Raw genomic sequence first — 25020 nt, 5'->3', positions numbered from 1 at the left:
CCAGTGTAGTTCTGCCTTACTGGCAGTGGCTGGGGAGAGGATACCCCTGTGTCAGAGCTCTGCTGATATTTTTTAGAATGTACCAGAATCCCAGGTAACTGAGGGTAGAAGGGGTGAGGGATTCCTATGGAGACCCTGGCCAGACTGGTGTGCTGGGTATTTCGTCCAACAGCAGACCGATTATCGGGATGGATACTTGTGACATTCTGAAAAAGAAATAATTATTTGGATAAGTAATGTGTCTTAGAGGTATGGATGAGACCTTCAGAGAACTGGCCTGCAAGCTAGTGCCGAAGCGAAGAATTTATCTAGTACCAAGTGACAGGTGAGGCCCTGCTAGTGCAAAGTGGCGGAGAGAGGCTCTACCTATGATTTGGGCCGAGGGGATTTTGTGGCCTCTTGAACGTGGTGGCAGGATGTCTCTCTGTGACCGTAAGAGATTCAAAACGTGTGGTTGTGACATGGGAAGCCCTAACTGTAGCCCTAAAGAAGGGCGAGCGAGGTGGCTAACTATGATTTGGTTGTGGGGCTGAAACCTCCGCGTTGAGGTGGGGTGTAGACCTTGCGGGACCGTAGTATTACTTAGGATAGCTAAGGCCAGCGCCTAACCCTCAATGCCAGTTCTCTAGCCTAATGGGGCTTGTCTCTTAGAATGGTGTGATATAACGTACGTAGATACTTAACCTTGAGTGTTTGTCCTCTTTATTTGGGCAACGCGCCGTAAGATTACAATATATTCTTGCTTCTGCAGGGAATGGGCCCGGTCCGGGAAAAAGATGCTAGTGGGCCTGAGGCGTGCCACTAATATAATGAGTGTCAAAATGTTGAACGTATGAGAAGGTATGTATCAGAGATACTGTAATGTGGGTAAGCTGAGGGACCTGAACATTGGTCCGTAAATTAGACACAAGCCCCTGGGTTCCCATAAATGTAAATTTTTTGAATGATACTAAGGCAAAGTGAGGCCTTAAGGAGAAACGTAATCGTAGTGAGTAAGATTACCAATACCTGATACTGCAATGCAGGGAACCAGGTAGACTGTAGGTTGTCGATGGCGTAGGACTTGGTGTCTAAGTAATGATATGTAGAAATAAAATGACAAAACATGTACCGTTAAATATAGTAGTAATATGATGGATTATGAGATTGTCGTTGACATTTTGTGAGGAATCTTAGCCCAGGTACGTTTTGAAGTGCAGAGCCCACTTTGGGAGGTGGGGGGTTGTATGAGGCCGTGGAGGCTGAATGAGGCCTCAAGGGAAAACGTAAAATGGTAAACATTCTTACCTGTTACCGAAATGCAGGATACTGGGTACCTCTGTTTGAAGAAAAGTATAAGTAGTAGCAAGGTGGTGTAGGTTTGTGTGATTGATGTTTTTAAACGCCGTGAGGAATCTCAGAACTGGCCTGTTGGAAGTTTAAAACCCACTTTGGGAGGTGGGGAGGCTGAATGAGGCCGTGGAGGCTGAAAGAGGCCTTGAGGGAAAAAGAACTGGTAAACCTACTTACCTGATACAGTAGGAGGAAAGTGGAGGTGTATTATATACGTAAATTATAAAAGAAAGAGTCAAACTGTGCCTTTAAGAAGATTACCCTGTGAAAAATAGATGTCCCACAATAATGTGACCATGGACGGAAAATTTGTAAAACACACATATTTCACCCAGTGATGACTTTAAGAGCCATATAATAAACTTAACATCATATAGGAAAAAATTTTATGTGAGTGCTTGGTATAAGTAAAGAGACATAACTAGATATTTTATAGTAGATTAGTAAATTTAAACACTGTTGCCCCTTCCCGCATTCGGTAAATGGAACGCACAAAAGGATTTAAACGAAAGCCAATTGAATAATCAGCTGCAGGCTGTAAAGTGTAAATTAACGAAAGGTTGCATGAAAAAGCCGTTTGAACGTGTTCAGCTGAACGAACGTATGAAAGAACAGACGAACGTAGGGTAAGTGTGCACGTACGGTACATAGAATAAACGAAAGTAAAATGAAAGCGTGTGTATTCCGCATTCGGCTGTTAGCCGCACGAATGCGGAAGTACACGAACAGCGTAACAACACGAATAGGTAAGTAAAGAAGGGAGCCTATCCCCACGTTTTTAGGCCCGAACGTGGGAAATAGCCGAACGCTATTTCCTATGTTATGCTTACGTGGACATGCCGGTCTCGTGACCGGAAGCCGGGTAGAGAGTAGGGAAGCCGGTGGACGGGCACGGAAGACGGAGGTAGGAGCCGCTGGTGACGGACTGTTTACTGTAGACTGACTTTGGCGGGAACAACGGACCGGAAGTGCTGGTTGCTATGGTGAAGAAAAACAGCTTGCACAACAAAGGTAAGTAGGTGGTGTAGGGTTTATATAGGATCATAACTCCTCCCACAAATGCAGGCCAAATAATATCTCTCTCTCTCTATATCTATATCTATCTCTGCATGTGGGGGGTGGGGAGAGGCAACGTATGGCAGGGGGGGCCTAGGGCAATTTCCGCACCGGGCCCTGTGGTTTCTATTTACGACTCTGCATTCACCCATTAAAAAGGTTATTCAAACTCAAATTATTTTTAAAATGAATAACGCACACAACACTAAATGGAGTGGATAGGGAGGTGAGGGCTGCAGAGAAAGAGGAAGAGCTACATAAAATACCCCTTGCTGGCTGACTCTGAAAGGGGATAATCATATTAAGTCTGTCAGGAATGTACAGTGCGCACATGAAATATGCACAGAATTGACATTAGGCAGCCCGGAAAAAAGCATTCTAAGCTGCCAATGGCACATGTGCTGGGGGTGCAACTAGACCCAGGACAAAAGTGCTAATTACTCTGGTTGCGCAATGTTTCAAACTAACACTGCACTGCTAGATTCTTTGCTCCATGATCACTTAAAAAAAACAGAAGTGATAATGGATGTTAGAGTAAACCTTTAAGAAACATTGGGAGCGCTTGCATGTTCGGAATGCTCTCACACTCAAGCCAACATAGTGCCTATCATCATAATGGTGTTTACGATTAAAATGTGTGTGCTGTACCTGGCATTTACTGCCCAGTCTTCACACAAGGTTAGAATTAGCCTTTCAACCACAAAGACTCTCTCCCCCCCCCCCCCCCCCCAAAAAAAAAAAAAAAAAAAAAAAAAAAAAACAGTTTTGAATCAGGATCACATGTTAAAAACACAATCTAGCTCCCCTGCCCCCTTACCCACCTAAATATCTTACCTTCTGTCTGCTGGCTCTCCCCCTGATCTGCCTCCTAGGAATGCATTGGATTGGCTAAGATTGCCAAGGAGGCAGAGCCCCAGGTAGCACCACTAGTAGCCATCTGGGGAGTAGCCAGTGGAGGTATCTCTGAAGAGACAGTATTTACTACAAAAGGCCTGAAGGGAATGTTTATACTCGCCAGAACAAAAATACGATAAGCTGTAGTTCTCGTGGCTATAGTGTCCCTTTAAGGGGGTTAAGGAAATAGGACATTCAATAGATAGATTGGGTGTTAGTGACCAATCCTTTCGCAGGATTCAGAAAATGAATAAAATTTTTGTAGTTTTAGCATTACTATTATTAGTTAGTATATTGCCATGTCCCATGATAAAGAAAGGTTTCAATTACGCAAAATGCTGATTCACTCATAAATTACAATTAATGCATTAAAGAAGGTGTGATTGTATTTACAAGCCACAGACAGGTTGGTGCTACATAACTATTCGGATACTGGATTGTTAGTTGGCATTTACAGAATAACTGGCTCCTCCTCCTTAGTGACAGATTTAGCCTTCATATTACATTTTATCGTGCACTAGCTTAACAGGTGCAAGAAATCAACTCATCGAACATTTAAGACAATATATTATAGCTTATATGTAAGCATATGGTAAACAACTGCTAGTAAATACGAGGTGATATGTTTAAAGGGACATACACATTTAAGCTAAGTGGAGTGCTTTTGTTGCCAATAGTCTCTTGACACTGTTCCTTGGATTTTTGTTAAAACAAGAGAGTCTCACTCACTGACCTATTCTCAGCTACACAGATAATACAGAATTAACACTTCTGCATCAACAATTTTATAATTTAAACAACCTGGACAGTGGCAATTGGATGGGAGTGTTGAGTGAGTTCAAAGTGGAAACTGCATTATTAATACATATAAGGCAGTCTTTGGATTCAATGGATATTTATTTTATTTTTTTGTGTTTAGTTTTTTTTTCCCCTCCTTTTTTTATCCTGCTTGGTTAATTGGGGGAGTGTTCCCCAATTGCCACCTGTGTGGGATTTGTTTTCCCATATAAGCATACCCCTAACTGAGTGAGCTTGCTCACATTGCTTGAAAGCAGACTGTTAAGTAGGAGTTAGAAAACCCAAGAGAAACAAACAAGGGGTTTAAACTAGCAAGGTGATTGTTTCTGTTCTGTATCTGGGAAAATGAGTGTTAGCAAGATTGCTGGTTTGACTCAATGCACATATGCACGCCTGGATGTACCTGTCCAGAGTCCATACCTCTGACGGTGGTGTGCGAGTGGCTTTTTTGGAAGCTCAGATTGGAGATCTCGAGAAGCAAATTGCAACATTGAAGGAGATCTTGAGAGGAGTCTGATGCTCACTGAGCAGAGTTTAGTGGGGACAGGTGGTGGAGAGAAGACAGATGGGGAACAGACACGTAGCTGGGTGACCGTGGGGCGAGGAAGCAGGGGGGGGGGAGGAAAGGGCTAACTACCGTATTTATTCGAGTATAACGCGCAAAATTTTGTACCGATTTTTAATCTAAAATTAGGGGTGCGCGTTATACTCGAATAAATATTAGCCCAGCAGAAGAGGGAGGGAGTGGGTGCTCCGATAATACCTCCCAGGACCGCCGGGCTCATTACAAGCCCGGCGGTCCTGGGGTGGCGGGCAGCAAGCGTTTACTCACCTCCCTGCAGCTCCTCCAGCTCCCCAGTGTAAATCTCGCGAGACCCGCGGCCAGCTCTGACGGCCGCGGGTCTCGCGAGATTTACACTGGGGAGCTGGAGGAACTGCAGGGAGGTGAGTAAACGCTTGCTGCCCGGCGGTCCTGGTAGTTATTATCGGAGCACCCCCTCCCTCTTCTGCTGGGCTAATATTTATTCGAGTATAACGAGCAACCCTAATTTTAGATTAAAAATCGGTACAAAATTTTATACCGATTTTTCATCGAAAATTCACAGATTTTACTATTACCATGACGTAAAGTCATGATTTTATTAATGACACGGAGGCGAGTATTATGCTGCACTCTCTCTTTATTTCCCTCAGCAGCAAAGAAAAAATTTGAAAATATAACCAGTACATAACATTAACAGTCTGAGAGCAGTGTCTCCTTAGCAACGGTAACAGCCAATCAGGTTCTTCTCTCCAGCATAATAGGTTCTGTCAACCAATCCTATTCCTCTTTATTTGCGATCCCGAAGAATGATAACCGTCAAAATGAGAAAAATTAATCCGGGTACCAATGTAATATCCATAATAAGACGTAGGTTAGGCTGTAGAAAAAGGAGAAATATGGTAATATTCTAGTATAAAACTGGATGTATGCAACATTACCAGGCATTGTGGATATAGTGTCTGTATTTTACGCTAATGTGAAAACGTAGTAATGGTTGAGAAACATAACCGGAGGGAAACTCCATGACATCAGGACTTACCGTGCACCCACTTACCACTAATCCGACCTTTGTGGTTAAGATCAAGCAAACATTTATAACATTACGAAGAAACTTCCCAAGTCAGGACTTACCTTGAGATCAACTTACCCAAATTCCCTCCTTCCTCGGGTTGGGTGGGAGGGATAATACTCGCCTCCGTGTCATTAATAAAATCATGACTTTACGTCATGGTAATAGTAAAATCTGTGAATTTTATTAAGACACGGAGGCTCCTATTATGCTGGTTTAAAGCTGGGAGACTACCGTTCCCGCAAAGTGTTGAATAGGTTTAAAATAGAAATCACGAAAGGTGGATTCTGATGACCAATCGTCCGCTTTCATAATGTCTTCAAGTCGGCAACCAATCGAGGAGGCCTTGGAGGCCATCGCTCACCGAACAGAGTGAGGTGCGAACAATGAAGTGTCAATGCCCGCTGAGGACATAATCCACTTAACCCAGCAAGCTAGTGTCCGAGTGGAAACTGGAAGGTGTGGTTTTTGGAATGAGATGAAGAGTTCATGTTTCGTTATGTCTCGTATTGTTGAGGTACGAGATTAGTAAGTTTGTAAGCATTTGACCGGGCATAGGAGTGGCCTGTCTGGAAATGCTGGGTATGACACACTCTTAGATGATGTCTTTGTTCTTCGAGAAATATCGAAAGTGACCCCTTCGGGGGTGTAGGAGCGTGTGGTGAGGTCTAAAGCCCTGACATCAGAAACCCTCTTACAGGATATGAGGCACAGGAGCATCACTAGTTTAGCAGATAGTTGTTTCAGAGACATGACTGCATTGTCTGGCCATGCTTCTAGAAAAGTGAGAACGATGGAGACGTCCCATAATACTGAATATTGTGGTAACGGTGGGCGTGCAAATTTCATGCCGCGTAAAAGTCTACATATCATTGGCTGTCTTCCTATCGGGATTCCATCTAGACCCCGATGTGAAGCCGAAATGGCCGAACGATACAGGTTTACCGTATCATCTTGCCTTGCCATCTTGAAATAGTGGTCAGGAACTGAAGGATCGAAGTCAAAGGAGCCGATATGGGATCCAAACCTTGTTCCAAGCACCAATCACGCCATCTGTTCCAAGCAGACTTATAAGCCTGTCTCGTGCCGGGTGCCCATGCGCCCTCGAGAAGCTGGAGAGTTGCCTCCGAAACTCCCTGGATTGCCCAAGGTCCCCTTAAATCAACCACGCTGTGAGATGGAGAAGACCTTGTTGTATCAAGGGATGAGGGGATCCGTCTGGGTCCTGGAGGAGGTACTCGAAGTGTGGGAGAATGCGGGGTATATCTATCGCCATCTCTAAGAGGGGAGGGAACCATGGTTGGGAAGGCCATAACGGTGTCACAATCACCATTGTTCCCGTCTGGTGACGTAGTTGCAGTAGGCAACGTGGGATCAATGCGAACGGTGGAAAGGCATAATTCCTTGTGGACGCCCAATCTTGGGTGAATGCATCTGTTGCCAGTGCAGATGGGTCCGGTCTCCAGCTGACAAATCTGGGTATTTGTGCATTCAAGCGGGAAGCAAAGAGATCTTTGTCCAATGGACCCCATAATTACCGGATCTCTTTGAAGACCCTGGGGCTCAGTCGCCAGTCGCTGGGGTCCCTGAGGTGTCGTGAGCACCAATCCGCAGTGGTGTTGCATAGACCGGGAATGTATTCTGCTGTGACTGAAATGCCTTGTGACAGGCAGAATTGCCAGAAATCTCGTGCCATGTTCGCCAGAATCCTCGATTTCGTGCCCCCTAGATGGTTGATATACCGAACTGCTGATATATTGTCCATCTTCAAAAGAATAGAGCACTGGGCATGGGTTGGCGAAAAGCTGCGGATCGCGAAGGATCCAGCAAGAAGTTCCAGGCAATTGATATGGAGGGATGATTCCATGTCGGACCATCTGCCACCTGTAGATACATTCCCACAGCATGCACCCCAACCGAGTAAACTCGCGTCGGATTCTATAATGAGGTCTATAATGAGGTCTGGTGTGGTGCCAAAGATGGCGCGACCATTCCAGGCTTCCATATGGAGGAGCCACCATTTTAGTTCTTCTTTTGCTTCTGCGTTTAGGGTGATCCAGTCCGAGTAGGCTACCCCGTCTCTCAAATGGGAAGCCTGTAGGCGTTGTAGTGCCCGATAATGTAGAGGGCCTGGAAAAATGGCTTGTATAGAGGCCGATAGAAGACCTATCATCCTTGCCAATTGTCTGATGGTGAGCTGGGGCGTTGCCAGCGTGCGTCTGATTTCTTTCTTTATACCGTTCAGTTTCGTTATTGGCAGATGTAAGGTTTGAGACGTAGAGTCCACGATGAGGCCCAAGAATTCTATGTGTTGTGTGGGAACCAGAATGGATTTCTCCCAATTGACGAGAAAACCCAGGTTTTGTAGCAGAGTCTGAGTCCAGTATAGATGGGTTTCGGCAAGTTGTGAAGATTGGCCCATAACGAGGATGTCGTCTAAGTAGATTACGAGACTTACTCCTCGATTGCGCAATAAGGCGACTAATGGGCTTCATCAGTTTGGTGAAGCACCACGGAGCTGAAGATAGTCCGAACGGGAGACATGAGAATCTCCATTTCCTGCCCTGCCATATGAATTGCAGGAAGTCCTGGTGTTGTAGGGTAACCGGTACCGTGAGGTACGCATCTTGTAGGTCTAACTTTACCATCCAATCTGATGGTTGGAGGAGGTCTCTTAGACAATGTATTCCTCCATTTTGAAATGGTTGTATGCTACATAAGTGTTGAGATGCTTCAAATTGATCACTGGGCGAACACCGCCACCTTTTATGGCAACTAGGAATAGGTTGCTCACATACCCTGGTGTGTTCACAGGGATTTCTGTAATGGCCTGTTTTCTTACCAAATCTCGTATCTCCTTGGTGACAAGGGTTGTGTCTTGTTGGGAAAAATGGATTTCCCATGGGGGGTAGTGTTGTATTGGTGTGGATAGGAAGTCTATGCCATATCCCTTTACAGTGTTCAGTACCCAGACATCTGATGTAATGTGTGCCCATACATGGGAAAAGTGACGGAGTCTGCCCCCCACTGCCCCTAGGCAAGAATGAAACGTAAGAGGACTTACCATAAGGTCGTCGTCCTGAGTGGGCACTTCGTGGTTCGCGAGCAACCCATGGCCGCCCACGTTGTGGGAAGAAGGCCGGGGCGTTGCGATGTTCCTGGAAGGTAGCTCGCCCAATGTAGGAGCCTCGGTTCTGTCTGAAAGAACTCCTGTTAACACGGCCGGACAGGCGGCTCCTGGCTCTTCCGGCCCCACCAAAAACCTTAGGGTGGAATACTTTGCGCATGTCAGATTGCGCCTTATCAAGGGCCCAGTTCCTTAACGAAGTTGTCTCCGAACAGGAGACCTTTGGCTTGGGTGCCCGGCTCATTCAGAGCCATATTAATTAATTTTGGTTCAATTTTAAGCAATATTGATTTGCAACGCTCCGTAGCCATCACAGTGTTGGCATTGCCAATTAAGCAAATCAGTCTTTGGATCCACCCGCTTATGGCGGCTCGGTCCAACTCCTGGTCGTCTTCGACCATCTCAAAAATCTTGGTTGCTGGACCAAGTATGTCTAACACTTTATCCTGGCAATTGCGCAGGGAAAAATCCAAGCCTTTGTTAGGCTTCCAACCTGTTTTACTCAGGAATTGTATAATTTTTGGGTCTACTGCAGGTGTTCTGCAAGCATCATCAGGGACCGTGGGTCGTGGGCATTCTGCCCGGAGTTTATTGCGTGTCGCCTTATCCAAAGGCTTGCGCACTCTAGATGCAATATATCTCGCCACATGGTCCGTGGGTGACCATTCGGCTGATCGCGGGTGACGCACGTCAACAGGGTCAAACAGGGGCTCCCCGTGGGGGTCCAGGATCGTATCCGTGTCCCCTGGGGTTTGTTGGTGCACCTGATATACATCGGCTTGAGACGCAGTGCGGTCTCAGTCAGGATCGTAACCTTCAGCCAGACTATCTGATTCTAGATCCGAGGGATCTTCAGAATCCTGATAAGTATCCTCCTCAATATCACTGAGATCCGACTCAGAGTCTAGTTGGGCTTTTGCCCTCTTCCATAACCTAGCCGATTTTGCCCGGCTAGTGGCTCTTTTGCGCGGTGGTGGAATAGGCGCGCCATCTGTGACAGGTGCATAGCTGTCCATCTGAGATAGAGAGGAGGGTTTTGATTTGGTCAATGCCTTGCGGCCAGCCTGAGGCTGTATAGGGGCCTGGGTAGTGGCTGTTTGAGCTGATTTCTGTGCCTGCATGAGGGCATGTGTCAGTGTCTGTGACAGTGAATCAGACATAAGTCCCATAGCTGAAGTAATGGCTTTTGTCATAGCCTGACATAGTTCTGTCAAATAAAGTCTGCATATCAGCAGTGGTATTAAATTCAGCTGAAGGTGTATTTGAAATCCCTTGAATGGGGACCTGAGACCCAGAGGGAGTTTGATTATCCTTGTCAGTAGGCATATTGATTATGCTGAGAAAACTGGCAGGTGTAAAGAGACAGTTTAAATTTGACCTATAGAAATAAAACAACCTAGAAATGAGGGTTGATTAACCCAAAGCAAGGGGGAGGAAATCAGGCACACACAATTACTCACAATATAGTTAATGTAAATAAGTACAGATAAGTGTAAAAATCAAACCAGAGATACCATGAGCCGTCCGACCGCCATTAACACTAAACTCCAACTCCGAGGTCCGGCCGTTGGGGGCGGTATCAGATAATGAGCGCGGGAAACCAAGAAAAAATGGCCGTAGCGAAAATCCCGAGCAAGACAGGAGCTTGTTGTCTAACTGGCCGTCGAATGTAGTCATATAATCGTGACGGGGGAACTACAGAAAATATGCTATTTTCGCGATCCGCCAATAAGTGGTTAGAGGAAACCAAATGAATGGCGGTCGGCTCTGACAGGGTAAAAAACGCTGACAGGATCCTAGATTTCCGTCAAACTTTCCTGCGCCCGATCAACAAAGATTGGGCTCAGGTCGGCAGTGTTGGAATCAGGATCCTTAGAGATCATTAATGTAATAACAGTTATGCATACAAAATATAAAATATAAGTAAACTGTATATGAGGAGAATCAATTAAAGGGATACCTAAATCCCACAGATCTTTGTACATAGACAATATTAATCAGTATAACGTTAAAGGTACAGTAATGAATTACAACTATATGAATATAATTTAATTAATACAAAATATGATCCCCACAGTTAAGGAACAGTTAAGGAACCGTGGGGACCTGATGTTACTTAACTGAGGGAGCAGCAAAGAAAGAGGAATAGGATTGGTTGACAGAACCTATTATGCTGGAGAGAAGAACCTGATTGGCTGTTACCGTTGCTAAGGAGACACTGCTCTCAGACTGTTAATGTTATGTACTGGTTATATTTTCAAATTTTTTCTTTGCTGCTGAGGGAAATAAAGAAAGAGTGCAGCATAATACTCGCCTCCGTGTCTTAATAAAATTAGGGGTGCGCGTTATACACGTGTGCGCGTTATACTCGAATAAATACGGTAGTCCTGATTTTGCTAAACCTAGCAGATTTGCCCGTTTGAGTGATGATGTTGGGAGCATCAGCTCAGGAGTAGCTGTATTAGACGAAGCCGTTCCTTCTAACAGCCCCTCTAGTACGGGTGGGGATGAAAATTTAAGGAAGGCTAGACAGGTTGTGGTGGTAGGGGACTCTATTAAGAGAGATGATAGGGCAATCTGCTGCTCTGATCGGCTCAACAGGATAGTATGCCGTCTCCCGGGTGCTCGGGTCCGGCATGTTGCTGACAGAGTGGAGGGATTATTGGGAGGGGCTGACCCAGCAGACATAGACCATGTTGGTGCCAATGACAAAGTAAGAGGAAGATGGAAGGTCCTAAAGAATGATTTCAGGGAATTAGGTAGTAAATTTAAGAAAATGGCCTAGAAGGTGGTAATCTCTGAGCTATTACCTATGACATGCCTTACAGTGGAAAGGCAGCGGGAGATGAGAGGTCAATGCGTGGCTGAAGTCTTGGTGCAGGAAGGACTGTTTTGGGTTTTTAGAGCACTGGGCCGACTTTGCACTTGGGTACAACCTTTATAGCAGTGATGGGTTGCACCTAAACGGGAGAGGGTCGGCAGTGCTGGGGGATAGGATGGCTAGAAGGTTGGAGGATATTTTAAAACTAGTAGTAGGGTAGAGGGGGGGGTCATAGCAATCTACAAAATGGAGATCAGACAGAAAGCTTTAGCTCATCCCCTGCTTCAATTGATTCATTATATACTTATGAAGACACATTTGTTTTGTATCTATTTTCCTCTATCAATACACGCATCATAAGATTGAATGTTATTATACTGCTGATTCCATAGAGGTACATTTCATTTAACTTCGATGTTTAGCAGATATACCATCTCTGCTAGAAATACATTTATACAATATAGTACATCTATTCCTATGTGAATATTCTAGGTGTTGTATCTATTCCTGGTTGAAGCAATAGATCTTTTTCTTTCGTTTTATCTATTCAAACTAGGGTGTGGGTTGTTTTACCAATCATTTAGTGGATACTCACTTTCTACCTTCCTATCTAAGAGAGATAATTACCCCCAGTCAACTTCTGCTATTTATGGGAAAATATCTGCTTAGGGCAAAAGAAGGGCAATCATCTATTGGTTGGGATGTTATAAGCCACCTAATGTTAATATTGACGAGGAACAACAGCTGTTTGAGCAAATTGAGAAAGCTGCAAATCTGGGCAACACTTTAATTATTGGAGATTTGAATTACCATATTATTCGCTGCAAAAAACGCACCCAGTTTTTAGAGGTGGAAACACCCCATAAAAAAAATAAAAAATAATAAATAAAATATTCTGCACAAACTGTCCCGCAGTGTTCTCCCCCCCCTCTCCTCGTCCCGCAGTGTTCTCCCCCCCCTCTCCTCGTCCCGCAGTGTTCTCCCCCCCCTCTCCTCGTCCCGCAGTGTTCTCCCCCCCCTCTCCTCGTCCCGCAGTGTTCTCCCCCCCCTCTCCTCGTCCCGCAGTGTTCTCCCCCCCCCTCGTCCCGCAGTGTTCTCCCCCCCCCCTCGTCCCGCAGTGTTCTCCCCCCTCGTCCCGCAGTGTTCTCCCCCCCCTCGTCCCGCAGTGTTCTCCCCCCCCTCGTCCCGCAGTGTTCTCCCCCCCCCTCGTCCCGCAGTGTTCTCCCCCCCCCTCGTCCCGCAGTGTTCTCCCCCCCCCTCGTCCCGCAGTGTTCTCCCCCCCCCTCGTCCCGCAGTGTTCTCCCCCCCCCCCTCGTCCCGCAGTGTTCTCCCCCCCCCTCGTCCCGCAGTGTTCTCCCCCCCCCCCTCGTCCCGCAGTGTTCTCCCCCCCCCCCTCGTCCCGCAGTGTTCTCCCCCCCCCTCGTCCCGCAGTGTTCTCCCCCCCCCTCGTCCCGCAGTGTTCTCCCCCCCCTCGTCCCGCAGTGTTCTCCCCCCCCCCTCGTCCCGCAGTGTTCTCCCCCCCCCCTCGTCCCACAGTGTTCTCCCCCCCCCCGTCCCGCAGTGTTCTCCCCCCCCCCCTCGTCCCGCAGTGTTCTCCCCCCCCCCCTCGTCCCGCAGTGTTCTCCCCCCCCCCTCGTCCCGCAGTGTTCTCCCCCCCCCCTCGTCCCGCAGTGTTCTCCCCCCCCTCGTCCCGCAGTGTTCTCCCTCCCCCCCTCGTCCCGCAGTGCCTTCTTTTGGATCAACAGCAAAAAACAAAGGTGAGAAAGGCTGAACTTGGACGCAAGTCTCTTTTCAGCTATGTAGCTATGTAATGGAGAGCACGGATTTTTTGTCAAAAAATTATAAAAAAGTATAACTGAAATTTGAAAAACAGCTCCTAACCACAATTCCCCGTCCAGAGTCAACATTTTATAGCTCTGTATATACATATCAAGCAGTCTTCAGGTGTTAATTCATCTTTTGTTTTACTTTTGAACTGCTTATTAAAATGCAATTGTAAAATAAAGTCCTTGTGTAGAGAGGTGTAATTTTTTTTTGTCATCGGGTGTTTACACTCATCTATATAGAGTTCTCGTCTGATAGGACTGTATAACCAAGGGAATTTTTTTTTTTTTTCTCCAAGTCAGTCATTTTTGCAATTTGGTTTTCATTTTTTTTAACTTTATACAAATAACCCAAAGTTTCACATTGTGCTGAAATTCACAGGGATATTTAGACATATCCAAAAATGTTTCTATAAATGAAATGTAATTAAATAAAATGATAAAATTAATTTAATTGAAAAATAAATTGGCATTCGCCCACACATTCTTACTAGAGTATGGGATTCAGGAATAGGGTGCACCAACCATGCAGATAGCATGAGAGACTGAAACAGGTTTTGGTGCCAAGACCAAGTTTAAAGGAGAATTATTTATATAAAAAAAAATAAAAAAGCCAAATGTTTATGATAAGCATCTGACTGGCTGAGTGATTATAGCTGCACATGCCCAGTAGAACCACTAACCAACATAAGGTTAATTTTATTTTCCTGCATTTTTGTATTTGACCAAAGATGTGAAAAAGCATTGTTCTCTACTATGAGATATGCTTTCAAATTACAAAAACGTCATGCCTTGCTGTGCAACATGTTCCGCTTTATAAAACAATGCACAATGTTGACACAGATGACAAGTTTTTTTGCCTTCATACAGCATAAACAGCTATTTCCAGGCAAGCTATTCACCCATAGGAGTCTGTTTGAATTGTAAAAACCCATGTCAAGTGAAACTGGTGCATTTGACCCATTACTTGCCTTTCCCACTTCAAAAATAAATCACATTTTTATTTGTTTACTATGTGATGTTGTGGGTGGACAATGATAGGTAAGCTTTGGTTTTAGTGGTAATGCAAGTAAAAAAAAAATAATTCTATAGGTTAAATAAATTCAGATATATTGTATATATTTTATTAGGTATTTTTTTTCTACTGATGCATGTACTGCCAAAGATACTGCACAAAAGTTTCATAGTCTCACTTCATTAGATCATCACTGGGAAGCCAGACACATTCAAAATGAGAGCATCCTCGGAGCAGATTCGGATATATCTAAAGTAGAAATTCCCTTTTAGCAACAGATAGATCAGTTCCACCCCATATTAAAACCACTTCTATTAAAACAGGTGAAATGAAGTAGAATTGGGCAAGAACGTCTCTAAAAGAAGGTTGGGCCAAAGGAAGGATTTGGAGTGGAGGGGGATACAAGACACACCACCTGGTGATTATATGGATGCATGTGGGAGGGGTGCCTATTTTTGCAAATAGTATGCCATTGTGAGAATTACTTGAATATGAGGCTTTTCTAAATACCACCTTGAAGGATACATGGACCTAGGAAATCTGTCCATCAAAACTGGTCATATGATTTCTTGCAAGCCTTGCTAAGTTATACAAGAAGGTTGTTGAACGATCAAGCAGATGTAGCAGAAAACAAACCTGGGTTCTTTACACCCGTAGGATAAAGACTGCAAATGTATCCACAAAATGTTGGCATGTTTGAAAAACCATATGAAATATTCCCTTAGCATAAGTGAGCAGGAATATTCAGCAGAAATCCATGATAAAAACATGTGAAGAGATTCAAAATGCTCCATGTGGGAATTGCCCAGGTGGTCTACCTTTTCAAAAAAGGTATGTCATGATGGGGTTGACCAAACTAGAATTAAGAGGTTACTACTGCTCAAGTACAGTAGCTAAATCCAAACAGTTTTCCTGCATTAGCACACAAGGATTACAATATTCTCAGCAAAATATAATGTTCTGTTTGTATTAGCATGAAAAAAGCAAAACAAAACATAACCAGATGTTTTAGCACAGGGTAGTAAGTAATAACATGATTACATGACATTGTTTTTTTAAGTTGTACAAGTTTTGAAATCATAATCAAAAGCAGTGAAATATTTCCTCTCTCATTTTTAAATAGTGTATCTTTATTGTTGATATATTATTATTTATATAGCGCCATCAGATTCCGTAGTGCTGTACTAGAAGGAGGCTCTATCAGTTTTATTTAAAAAAAACAACAAAAAACACAACTAAAAAAAAAACAATATTCCATGGGTGCATTTAATGAGAGAAAGTGTGACAAAGCAGCAGAACACATGGCAAAAGAGCCAAAATGGCCTCAAACACATAGAATCCCAAACTAAACTAAAACAATAAAAATAAAGAATTAAACTTAAACCAATAACCTTTCTTACAAGTATCACTTGATGTGTTGACTTCATGAAGTTCATGTTGACTTTATAAATAAGTCATACTAAAGTTGCACCATAACCACAAAAGCACATTGTAATGGTTATTAAACTCGTGCAAAAATTTGTTTAGACTGGTTCATCCGAATAATATTCCATTTAGTCCACACCAGAACAAAATCGATCCATCCAAGATTTACCTGTGAAGTCTTTTTCGATGAATTAAGATTATACAGGTAAATCCTAGGTGGAATGATTTGGGTATGGATTAAAAAGGGATTTAATTAAGCCAAATACATCCAAATGAAATTCTGCACACTACTAATGGTTGTAAGAAATCAAACCAATGTGAGTAGTTTGATGTTACCTTGGTCCACCAAGTCCTGTCTTGTGTCAAATTTGCTTTAGACTAAAGTAAGACAATAGTAATGTATACAAATAAAATAAGACTAATATAGGAATAAGATATTTAGTTCAAATTGAGCTCTTCTGAGCAGCCCTCAGCAAATTATTTCCGTTCAAACACAGATAAAGTATAAATATCACTAAAGTGGGTGTAGGAATATATCCTATAAATTTCTACATCCACTTCAGGTAAGTGTCAAAGGCAGTTTTGGTTTCTTACCATGGCTGTGATGCATACATAAATTACAGTAATAAATCTATCACTCATTTTAATGGCAATAAAAATATAAAATAAAGACATTGAATCAGTACATGAAGTTTATGTCCATCACATTATAAAGGCACATTAGAAATAAATAAATCGCACATATGGTAGAAGAAGTCAACACCAAAGAGAGTTTGCAGAAATGCAAGACGGAGTCTGAAACATAATGCCTGCCTGTGCTCATTTGCATGTAGCCATTTACAGTCCAAATGGAAATCCAAGCACCGTAATCACTAAAGCAATCAATAGTGGTTATGGAGACAGCAGTGCCCTAGCACATCCCCATTGTAAGAAGTCTAATCATTTTAGAATGGTTTGGCTACTTACCTGTGGACCACCGTGAGCTATTAGTGACAGCCAGAAGCTCCTACTCAAGAGCCAATGCTAGCCTTCCTCAACTAAGCCCTACAGCGCAGGGTTAGCTCATTTGCCAATCATTAATCACTATCAGAGCAAGATCATTGAAGAGTGCTTCCAGCGATCTCCAAGAGACAAATGACTGACCAATCAGGAGCGCCATGTGTCCGTCTATGTGACACACTGGGAGCTTTACTATAGAGGGATTATTATACATCTTATTATAGGGGCTCCCATTCACCCCTACAATTTATACACAGACTTCATTTTATTTACCATCAAATAGTATTTATCACCCAGGACACAGGTCTGCTGGACCCAAGTGCAACATACATCAATGAATATCATCAGAATTCCAGTTGTAAAGGAATTATAACACCTTCTGGGGGACCTGACCATACATCTAATAGAAGGCAACTTAGGGGTCAGACCGTTCAAGAACAGTTTAACCCCTTGAGGTAAGAGTGCATCCTGACACAACAACATCATTTAGATTAAGTTTTTTTGGTTACTGGAGTGTTCCTTTACGTCAAAATACTTAATAAATCAGGAATTGCGGGTCAGACAATGGGGTCAAAGGAGTTAGGAAAAAACTTGGTTAATTACCAATCTGGAAGTTTTCACCCATTATATATCCGCACACCTTTTTACCTGTCAACGATTCCCAATTTAGTGAATAAGCAGTTAAAAGTGACAGGCAACAGCTTTGAATTCTACGCCAGTTTTGCTGCATACTTTCTGTACTCTTAACATCAAATTTACAAAACCATTTTAGCAACAGACGTTTGCAGGGTTATTTGATAAAGTGTGAATGCAAAGTGAAATTCCAATTAAAGGCCAGAGTAGTCAAACTGAAATCATAGCGGACAGTATTTTTCCCATTTCATTTAATATAAGAAAATCTCACTTTAGTGAGTAACCCCGTTTGTTTTACTTATAGTTATTGGAAATTAATTCCAATAAGAACTTGGATACTTCTCTAACCCGTCACAGAGCTGCCCTGGAGTGTTTTGTTTTTAAAGAATAAGATGTATAACAAGATAATTCTTTGAAATATTAGGTGCACAAATTCAGTAAACTAATTATGAAGAATGGACAATGAAACAGCAAATTCCAGGTCAAAATAGCACAACTGAACACAGAGCCCAACTTGGCTACTGATCCAGGATAGCTACTCTGGCCTAAAACTCCTTATCCAACGTCAATTCGACACATCTCCCAGTTTAGTAAATATCCCACTTATCATAAAAGTATTCATTAAAAGTCATGTAAATAGCACATGTGTGTTTATATAAATAATATGCACACACACACACACAAGCACATGTACTTGATTGTAATAAAATGACAATGATGCAAATAATGTGATGATAAAACCAACACTGATTGACGAGTATTCTAAAAATTAATATTAAGAAATAGTTCTCAGAAGAGAAACACCCTGAACTCGTAACATTGCACAGTGAGGCGGTAACCCGCGGAGCTTGCACTCTATGTGGTCCCATGCTGTGCCCCCTCCATGGCGGTCTGACAGCCCCCCGAGCCTGGGATTCAGCCATGGCGGCGGTTCGGCCCCCGCTCTCTCCCTCCCCTTACTCACTTTTTCCGAGCCTTCTCCTTCTTTCCTTTCGGCCTCCTCTTCCGGGCCTGGATGGCCAGTACTGCGGGAGACAGACAGACAGGGAGCGCGGTTAGTGGCCGCATGCCGGGGTGGGGAGGGCGGTTATAGCGGGGGATGGCTGCCGGGGGAGCACGGCCTGCCTGTACCTACCCTTGCCGGAGCTCATCTCCACCTTGCTCCGTGTGCTGGTACCGGTGCCGGCCGGGGCTCTGTACACGCAGGCGCAGCCGTCGGCTTCCATGGGCCAAGTGAGCCCGCGTCGCTCAGCGCGCTGCTTTCTATACACTGCGTCACCCGCTCCCCCTCCCCTCTCTGTCTGACTGACTGCTCTCTGACTCCTCTCCTAGGCAACCGCAGGCCGCGCACCATAGACTGTAGCAGCCGGGAGGGAAGAAAGGGTGGGGGGAGAAAGAAGAAAAGGCCGCTCTATCTCTGCGTCTCGATGGTGAGCTGGAGGACTCGGGACCAGGTGGTGCGAAGCTGGCTTTTTCTCCCCACGTGTTGTGCATCCCGCTGCCCAGGATTGTCACTCGGCTCTGGTTACTGCTCGCTAGGATACCTCCCAGCCGCACGGCCCAGCACCATCCAGGTACATCGCCAAATCCGCACATATGTGACATCCCCTGTGAGGGCCTTCACATACAATGCAATGCAATGCAATGTGTGTGTATCACTCGCAGACATTAGCTGAGGTCAGACTTGTCTTATAGTGAGATACATGAGGGTGGGCACAGATACACTGAGCAGGGACAGACCTCCAGCTGTGGGACATCTCCAATGCCTATACATGTCTTGTTAGGGTTGGCAAAACTTCATGTGAGTTGTAGTTCTGCAACAGGTATAGTGACACTTCATAAATAATGCTAATATATATATATATACAGTATATCTTTTATCATATGCCAGCATATTTTCCAGAGCAGTATGCACTGAGTAAAACTAACAGCCATATTCACACATAATTGTAAAGTTCTAAGATCTTTATTGTTGTTGTTGTTATAAGCATTTATGACACCAATCTATTTTGCAGCACTTTACAATATTATAAAGGGGAAATTTTAACAATAAATTAGACAATTAGAAAATGGTTAGACAAGCCCATGTGCATGCATATAACAATATAACACTCCTTACTGCCTAGATAACATCACAACAAAAATGCGATGCGCTATATTGACAGGAATTTGAAAAGGAGAAAAATGACACTTGATCCCTCTGTTCATTTTTAAGGCATGTAGAATACAAGGGGTGCCTCAGTACTTATATGACCCATTGTACAGCGCTACGGAATTTGCTGGCGCTATATAAATAATAATAATGATTATCAGAAAACAAACAGATCTGTAAAAAGCATATATCTGTATTCCTAAAGCATGTTTTGCATATTCCGTCAAATATAGCCACAGTAGATGTGGATGTATGCTTGATTAAAATGTGGAACCGTATAACACACTTTACTACCTGTAATATATCACATCCATAATGGGGGGGGGGCCGTGTGATCTGTTATACTGACGGGAAATTTTACTTAAAAATTACAATATGTCTCTGCCAATTTGTAAGACCTATAGAATACTAAAAGCAATATTGTACTATGAATATCTAAAATAAATAAACAGATTGTTGTAATCCTGAAGCTAGTTATGGGGGTGAATACCTGACCCACTATCAAGTATAGCAATAGTAGATGAGAATAAATGCTTGACCTGAGCTCAAAGAAAAGATAGCTAAGGGTAGGAATAGGAAAGAGGGAGAGAGAGAATAGGAAAGGGAGTAAACTGGAAAATTATTGTTAATAAGAGGAAGTCTCTACTTTCTTTTATTATTTATTATGATGACGGTTGCATAACTTGGCAGTATAAAGTTAGCGTAAATGCCAGTTGTACTGAAGTAGAAGTGAAGCAGAGGTAAGTAAGAGAAGAGAAATGGAGAAATAGAAAATAACCATTGCAAAACCCCCATGGGTAGCTAAAAAACACAAGATACTTAAGGTGTGAGGGGCAGAGGGACCCTCTCCATTCACAATACTCACTGCCCAGCCCTTTCTGTGTTTAAATGACCACTATAGGCACCCAGACCACTTCAGCTTAATGAAGTGGTCTGGGTGCCTGGTCCAGCTAGGGTTAACCATTTTTTCTATAAACATAGCTGTTTCAGAGACTGAGGGTGGGGGCACCCTCAGGGCACTATAGTGCCAGGGAAATGAGTATGTTTTCCTGGCACTATAGTGGTCCTTTAAAGCAGTGTTCCCCAACCCCCGGGCCGCGGACCGGTACCGGTCCGTGGATCAAACGGTACCGGGCCGCCCAGGGGTGTGCGAGCCTGCCAGCTAATGCAGGGCTGGCATTGCCCAAGTGCCAGCCCTGCAATGTGCCTGCGGACCGGAGGGGAGATCAGAGATCTCTCTCCCCGGTCCGCAGGCACGGTGCTGGCAGCCGGCAGGGGAGGGAGAGAGGACCCAGGAGCTCTTACCTGCAGCTCCTCCGGGTCCTCCTCTCGCGAGATTTGGAGCGTTGCCGCGGTAACCACGGCAACGCTCCAAATCTCGCGAGAGTGAACTCTAGCCCTGTAACTGGGCTAGAGTTCATCTCACCACCACCGGACCACCAGGGAATCCCCACCGGACCACCAGGGAATCCCCACCGGACCACCAGGGACTAAGAAATGTCCCCCCTCCTCCCAGTAAAGGTAAGAAGGGAGGGGGGACATCAATATATTATATTTAATTAAATAAATTTAAAAAAGCCTCCCTACCCTCCTTACTCCCCATACACACACTACACACACAGCCCTACACACACTGCCCCACAAACACTGCCCCATACACACACTACACACACAGCCCCACAAACACTGCCCCATACACACACTACACACACTGCCCCCATACACACACTACACACACTGCCCCCAAACACTGCCCCATACACACACTACACACACAGCCCCCAAACACTGCCCCATACACACACTACACACACTGCCCCCATACACACACTACAAACACTGCCCCATACACACACTACACACACTGCCCCATACACACACTACACACCCAGCCCCACAAACACTGCCCCATACACACACTACACACACTGCCCCACAAACACTGCCCCATACACACACTACACACACTGCCCCGCAAACACTGCCCCCATACACACACTACACACACTGCCCCACAAACACTGCCCCATACACACACTACACACACTGCCCCACAAACACTCCCCCATACACACACTACACACACTGCCCCCAAACACTGCCCCCATACACACACTACACACACTGCCCCATACACACACTGCCCCCAAACACTGCCCCATACACACACTGCCCCACAAACACTGCCCCATACACATACTACACACACTGCCCCCAAACACTGCCCCGCAAACACTGCCCCCCATACACACACCGCCCCAAACACACACACACTGCAACTCTCACACACACTGCCACCCTCACATACACACTGCACCGCTCACACACACATACACACAATTTTGAGTCTATGTCTTTATGTGACTGTGTTTGTGATTTTCTGACTATGTATGTGTCTGCGTGTTTTTTTAATATATGTGACTGTTTTTTTTTTTTGTCTTATTAAATCAAAACAAGTGGGCCACGGAAAAATTATCAAATGTTTACCGGTCCGCGGCGATAAAAAGGTTGGGGAGCACTGCTTTAAAGCATTGGTTAGCTGGTGTAGTTCACATCCTGCACATCAGCTCAGTCCAGGCATGCTCTGTTATGTGGTATACAAACTCGGTGAGCCGTATGGGATATGTCATTGTTATCTAGGCAGATTAGTTTCCTCAGTGGGCTTATGGCAGGGTAGGCCTCATATCTTGCCCATTCTTGCAGCAATTCAAAATATATATCGCATACTGGGGGCTTGAGGGCTTACACCCAAAAATATTGTGTAGTGTCCGCCCAAACTGGCCCTCGATAGTGGCAGGTTGTATGCTCTCGGGCCAGATGGCATCCATGCAGCATGACAGCCAGGCCCTGCCCCCTCATATTTAAGACTTTATAAAAAAATTTAAGGACCACAGAACATCAAGGCATAGACCATCATTTGGTTCTTTACAGGTTACTTTATGCCTTCAAACATACAAAAATAATACATCTTACACATTCTGAAGTGAATCTTGGTAAGGATGCTATACAGGCATTTGTTAATACATGACTCCAGTCCCTTCCACTCCACTCAAGAAAGTAAAAGCAAGGCCATTTACTTATAAAAAGGCTTGGGAGAGTATGAGTCTTGTTATACGTTAAAGGGAACCTGTCATCAAATAATCAACTGTAGCTCTTTTAAAGGTCTTTCTAGCAAATGTGTAGATTTGAAGAAAAAAAAAAACCATTTAAAATATATTTTTTTCTCCCATCTATCTCTCAATTCCTCAGCAGACACTCAATGTCAGAGATAAGGATTGCAGAAAAGACTTCATACAGGACATCCCTCTACTCTCCACCCATAGCAACCAAAGCGTATTAATTTTGGTTGCTATGGTAACTTCCAAGCTGGCAACTAGGGAGTAATGGAACAGAGTAACGTGACGTCACTTCAGACGCCAACACTCTGGCAAGGAAGCTAGCATGTTGGCATCATGATGGATGTTTTTTTTTTTTTTCTTTTTTCAATTTCTTTATTATAGCAATACAAAAATATACAAATAAAGACATACATCATACATTCCCATGCATTATAAAAAAACAATAAAATTATCCAATCTTTAAATCACATGTACCCACTTTGCCGTCCCCAAGGTCAAGATTCAGTAAAGAATTATTTAATTTAATTCTAGGTTCATTATTTGAAATGTTAATTTAGTTTTAATTTAAGTAGATTTTTTTTCCACCAAAGATTCCAATTTAAAGAATATTCACTATACTTATTCATTGCTTAAAAGTATACATTTTCCACCATTGTTTGATTGTTTAATTCTAATTTTCTTACTCTCCCACCAAATATGTGAGAGAGTGCCCAGATCTTTTTTTCGCATCTCCAACAAAGTGAAGATTCAGAAGAAGCAAATTTAGTTAATATTTGGGCAACCAAATATCACTTATTCAAAATCTCAAAATAAAGTTAATGCGTATTCAAACAGTGATTAACCTTACTTATTTTGTACCAACTCTGTCAAAAATGCTCTATCTACCTTAATACCCAATTCCTTTTGCCAACTATTCAAATAATCTGGACAAAAGGGTGATCTAACAAGTGAAGCAAATTATACCATTTATTGTAAAGACGCCCATCCCCATTTTGCCAAGAAATATCTTGTTAATATGTTCTACCAATGTGGAGTTTTTTAAATATAAGGCCATGATATTTAGCATAGCTCATGTTATACTTGGGTGGGAGTTCTCAATTTCAAATTTAAATATAGGCTAGAGTATCTGTAAAGTTTTTCTGTGTTTAAAGCATTGGTTAGCTCGTGTAGTTCACATCCTGCATATCAGCTCAGTCCATGCATGCTCTATTATGTGGTATACAAACCCTGTGAGCCGTCTCAGTGATATGTCATTGTTATCGAAACCCTCAGATTAGTTTCCTCAGTGAACTAATCCTTAAATGACCACTATAGGCACCCAGACCACTTCAGCTCAATGACGTGGTATGGGTGCCAGGTCCCTCTAGTTTTAACCCTGCAGCTCTAAACATAGCAGTTTCAGAGAAACTTCTATGTTTACACTGAGGGTTAATCCAGCCCCTAGTGGCTGTCTCACTGAAAGCCACTAAAGGCCGCTTCCATGATTCTCACTGTGAAAATCACAGTGAGAAGACGCTGGCATCCTTAGGAAAGCATTGAGTAATGCTTTCCTATGTACTGTAGATGCGCATGCGCATTCGGCGCTGACGTCGGCAGGAGGAGGAGAGTTCCCCAGCACCAAGGGAGCCCGGCGCTGTTGAAAGGTAAGTGGCTGAATGGGTTTCAACACTATAGTGGTCCTTTAAGTACTTGGGTGCGAGTTCTCAATTTCCAATTTTTTTTTTTCGTTTTTGTATTTTTTTTAATCTCCCATTTATATAGGATCATATCATTAATATTCTGCTCAACGACTTCAGTCAGTGTGTACCTTGGAATCATAGAATACATTTTAGGTTTCCTTCTGAAATCAATCCATACTTTCAATATTTCTTTCAAAAATTAAGATTTAAAAGGACACTATAGGCACGTAAACAATATTTGCCTAATAACGTAGTTTTGGTGTATAGATTAAACATTACTCAATTCTCTTACATTTTTGAGTTAAATCACTTTGTTTACAGCCCTAGTCCTGCGTGTGACTTACACAGCCTTCCTAAACACTTCCTGTAAAGAGAGATCTAATGTGTAAACTTTTTTTTTTTTTTTTAATATTTATTTTTGCTTCACTCCACTAGTGAGTATGTAACAAATAGTAGCTTCACAAAAATACAATAAATCAAGTATGACATTCAGACATTGTGTGTGAGTAGGGAGTGGAGGGAGGGTTTTTATAG

At 43.6% G+C, this 25020-nt stretch overlaps 2 protein-coding genes across 7 annotated transcripts in view; one reads left to right on the top strand and one right to left on the bottom strand.

The window, feature by feature from the left end:
- Positions 1 to 18824, bottom strand: part of SRPK2 (SRSF protein kinase 2) — a 144654-nt gene extending 125830 nt beyond the window's left edge. For all 5 annotated transcript variants that reach the window (XM_063448122.1, XM_063448123.1, XM_063448127.1 and 2 more), the window contains exons 1-2: positions 18672 to 18824; positions 18501 to 18561 (exon numbers count right to left, since the gene is read on the bottom strand). In XM_063448122.1, the coding sequence (XP_063304192.1) occupies positions 18501 to 18561; positions 18672 to 18762 (152 nt within the window). In that variant the 5' untranslated portion in view covers positions 18763 to 18824. The remainder of the gene's footprint in view (positions 1 to 18500; positions 18562 to 18671) is intronic.
- Positions 18825 to 18954: 130 nt separating this feature from the next.
- Positions 18955 to 25020, top strand: part of PUS7 (pseudouridine synthase 7) — a 49327-nt gene continuing 43261 nt past the window's right edge. For both annotated transcript variants that reach the window (XM_063448130.1, XM_063448129.1), the window contains exon 1: positions 18955 to 19110. The gene's annotated coding sequence lies outside the window, so the exon portion shown is untranslated. The remainder of the gene's footprint in view (positions 19111 to 25020) is intronic.

The sequence above is a fragment of the Pelobates fuscus genome, chromosome 3 (assembly GCF_036172605.1).
Source record: "Pelobates fuscus isolate aPelFus1 chromosome 3, aPelFus1.pri, whole genome shotgun sequence".
Taxonomy (NCBI): domain Eukaryota; kingdom Metazoa; phylum Chordata; class Amphibia; order Anura; family Pelobatidae; genus Pelobates; species Pelobates fuscus.
This window is presented reverse-complemented; position numbering and strand designations above follow the sequence as displayed.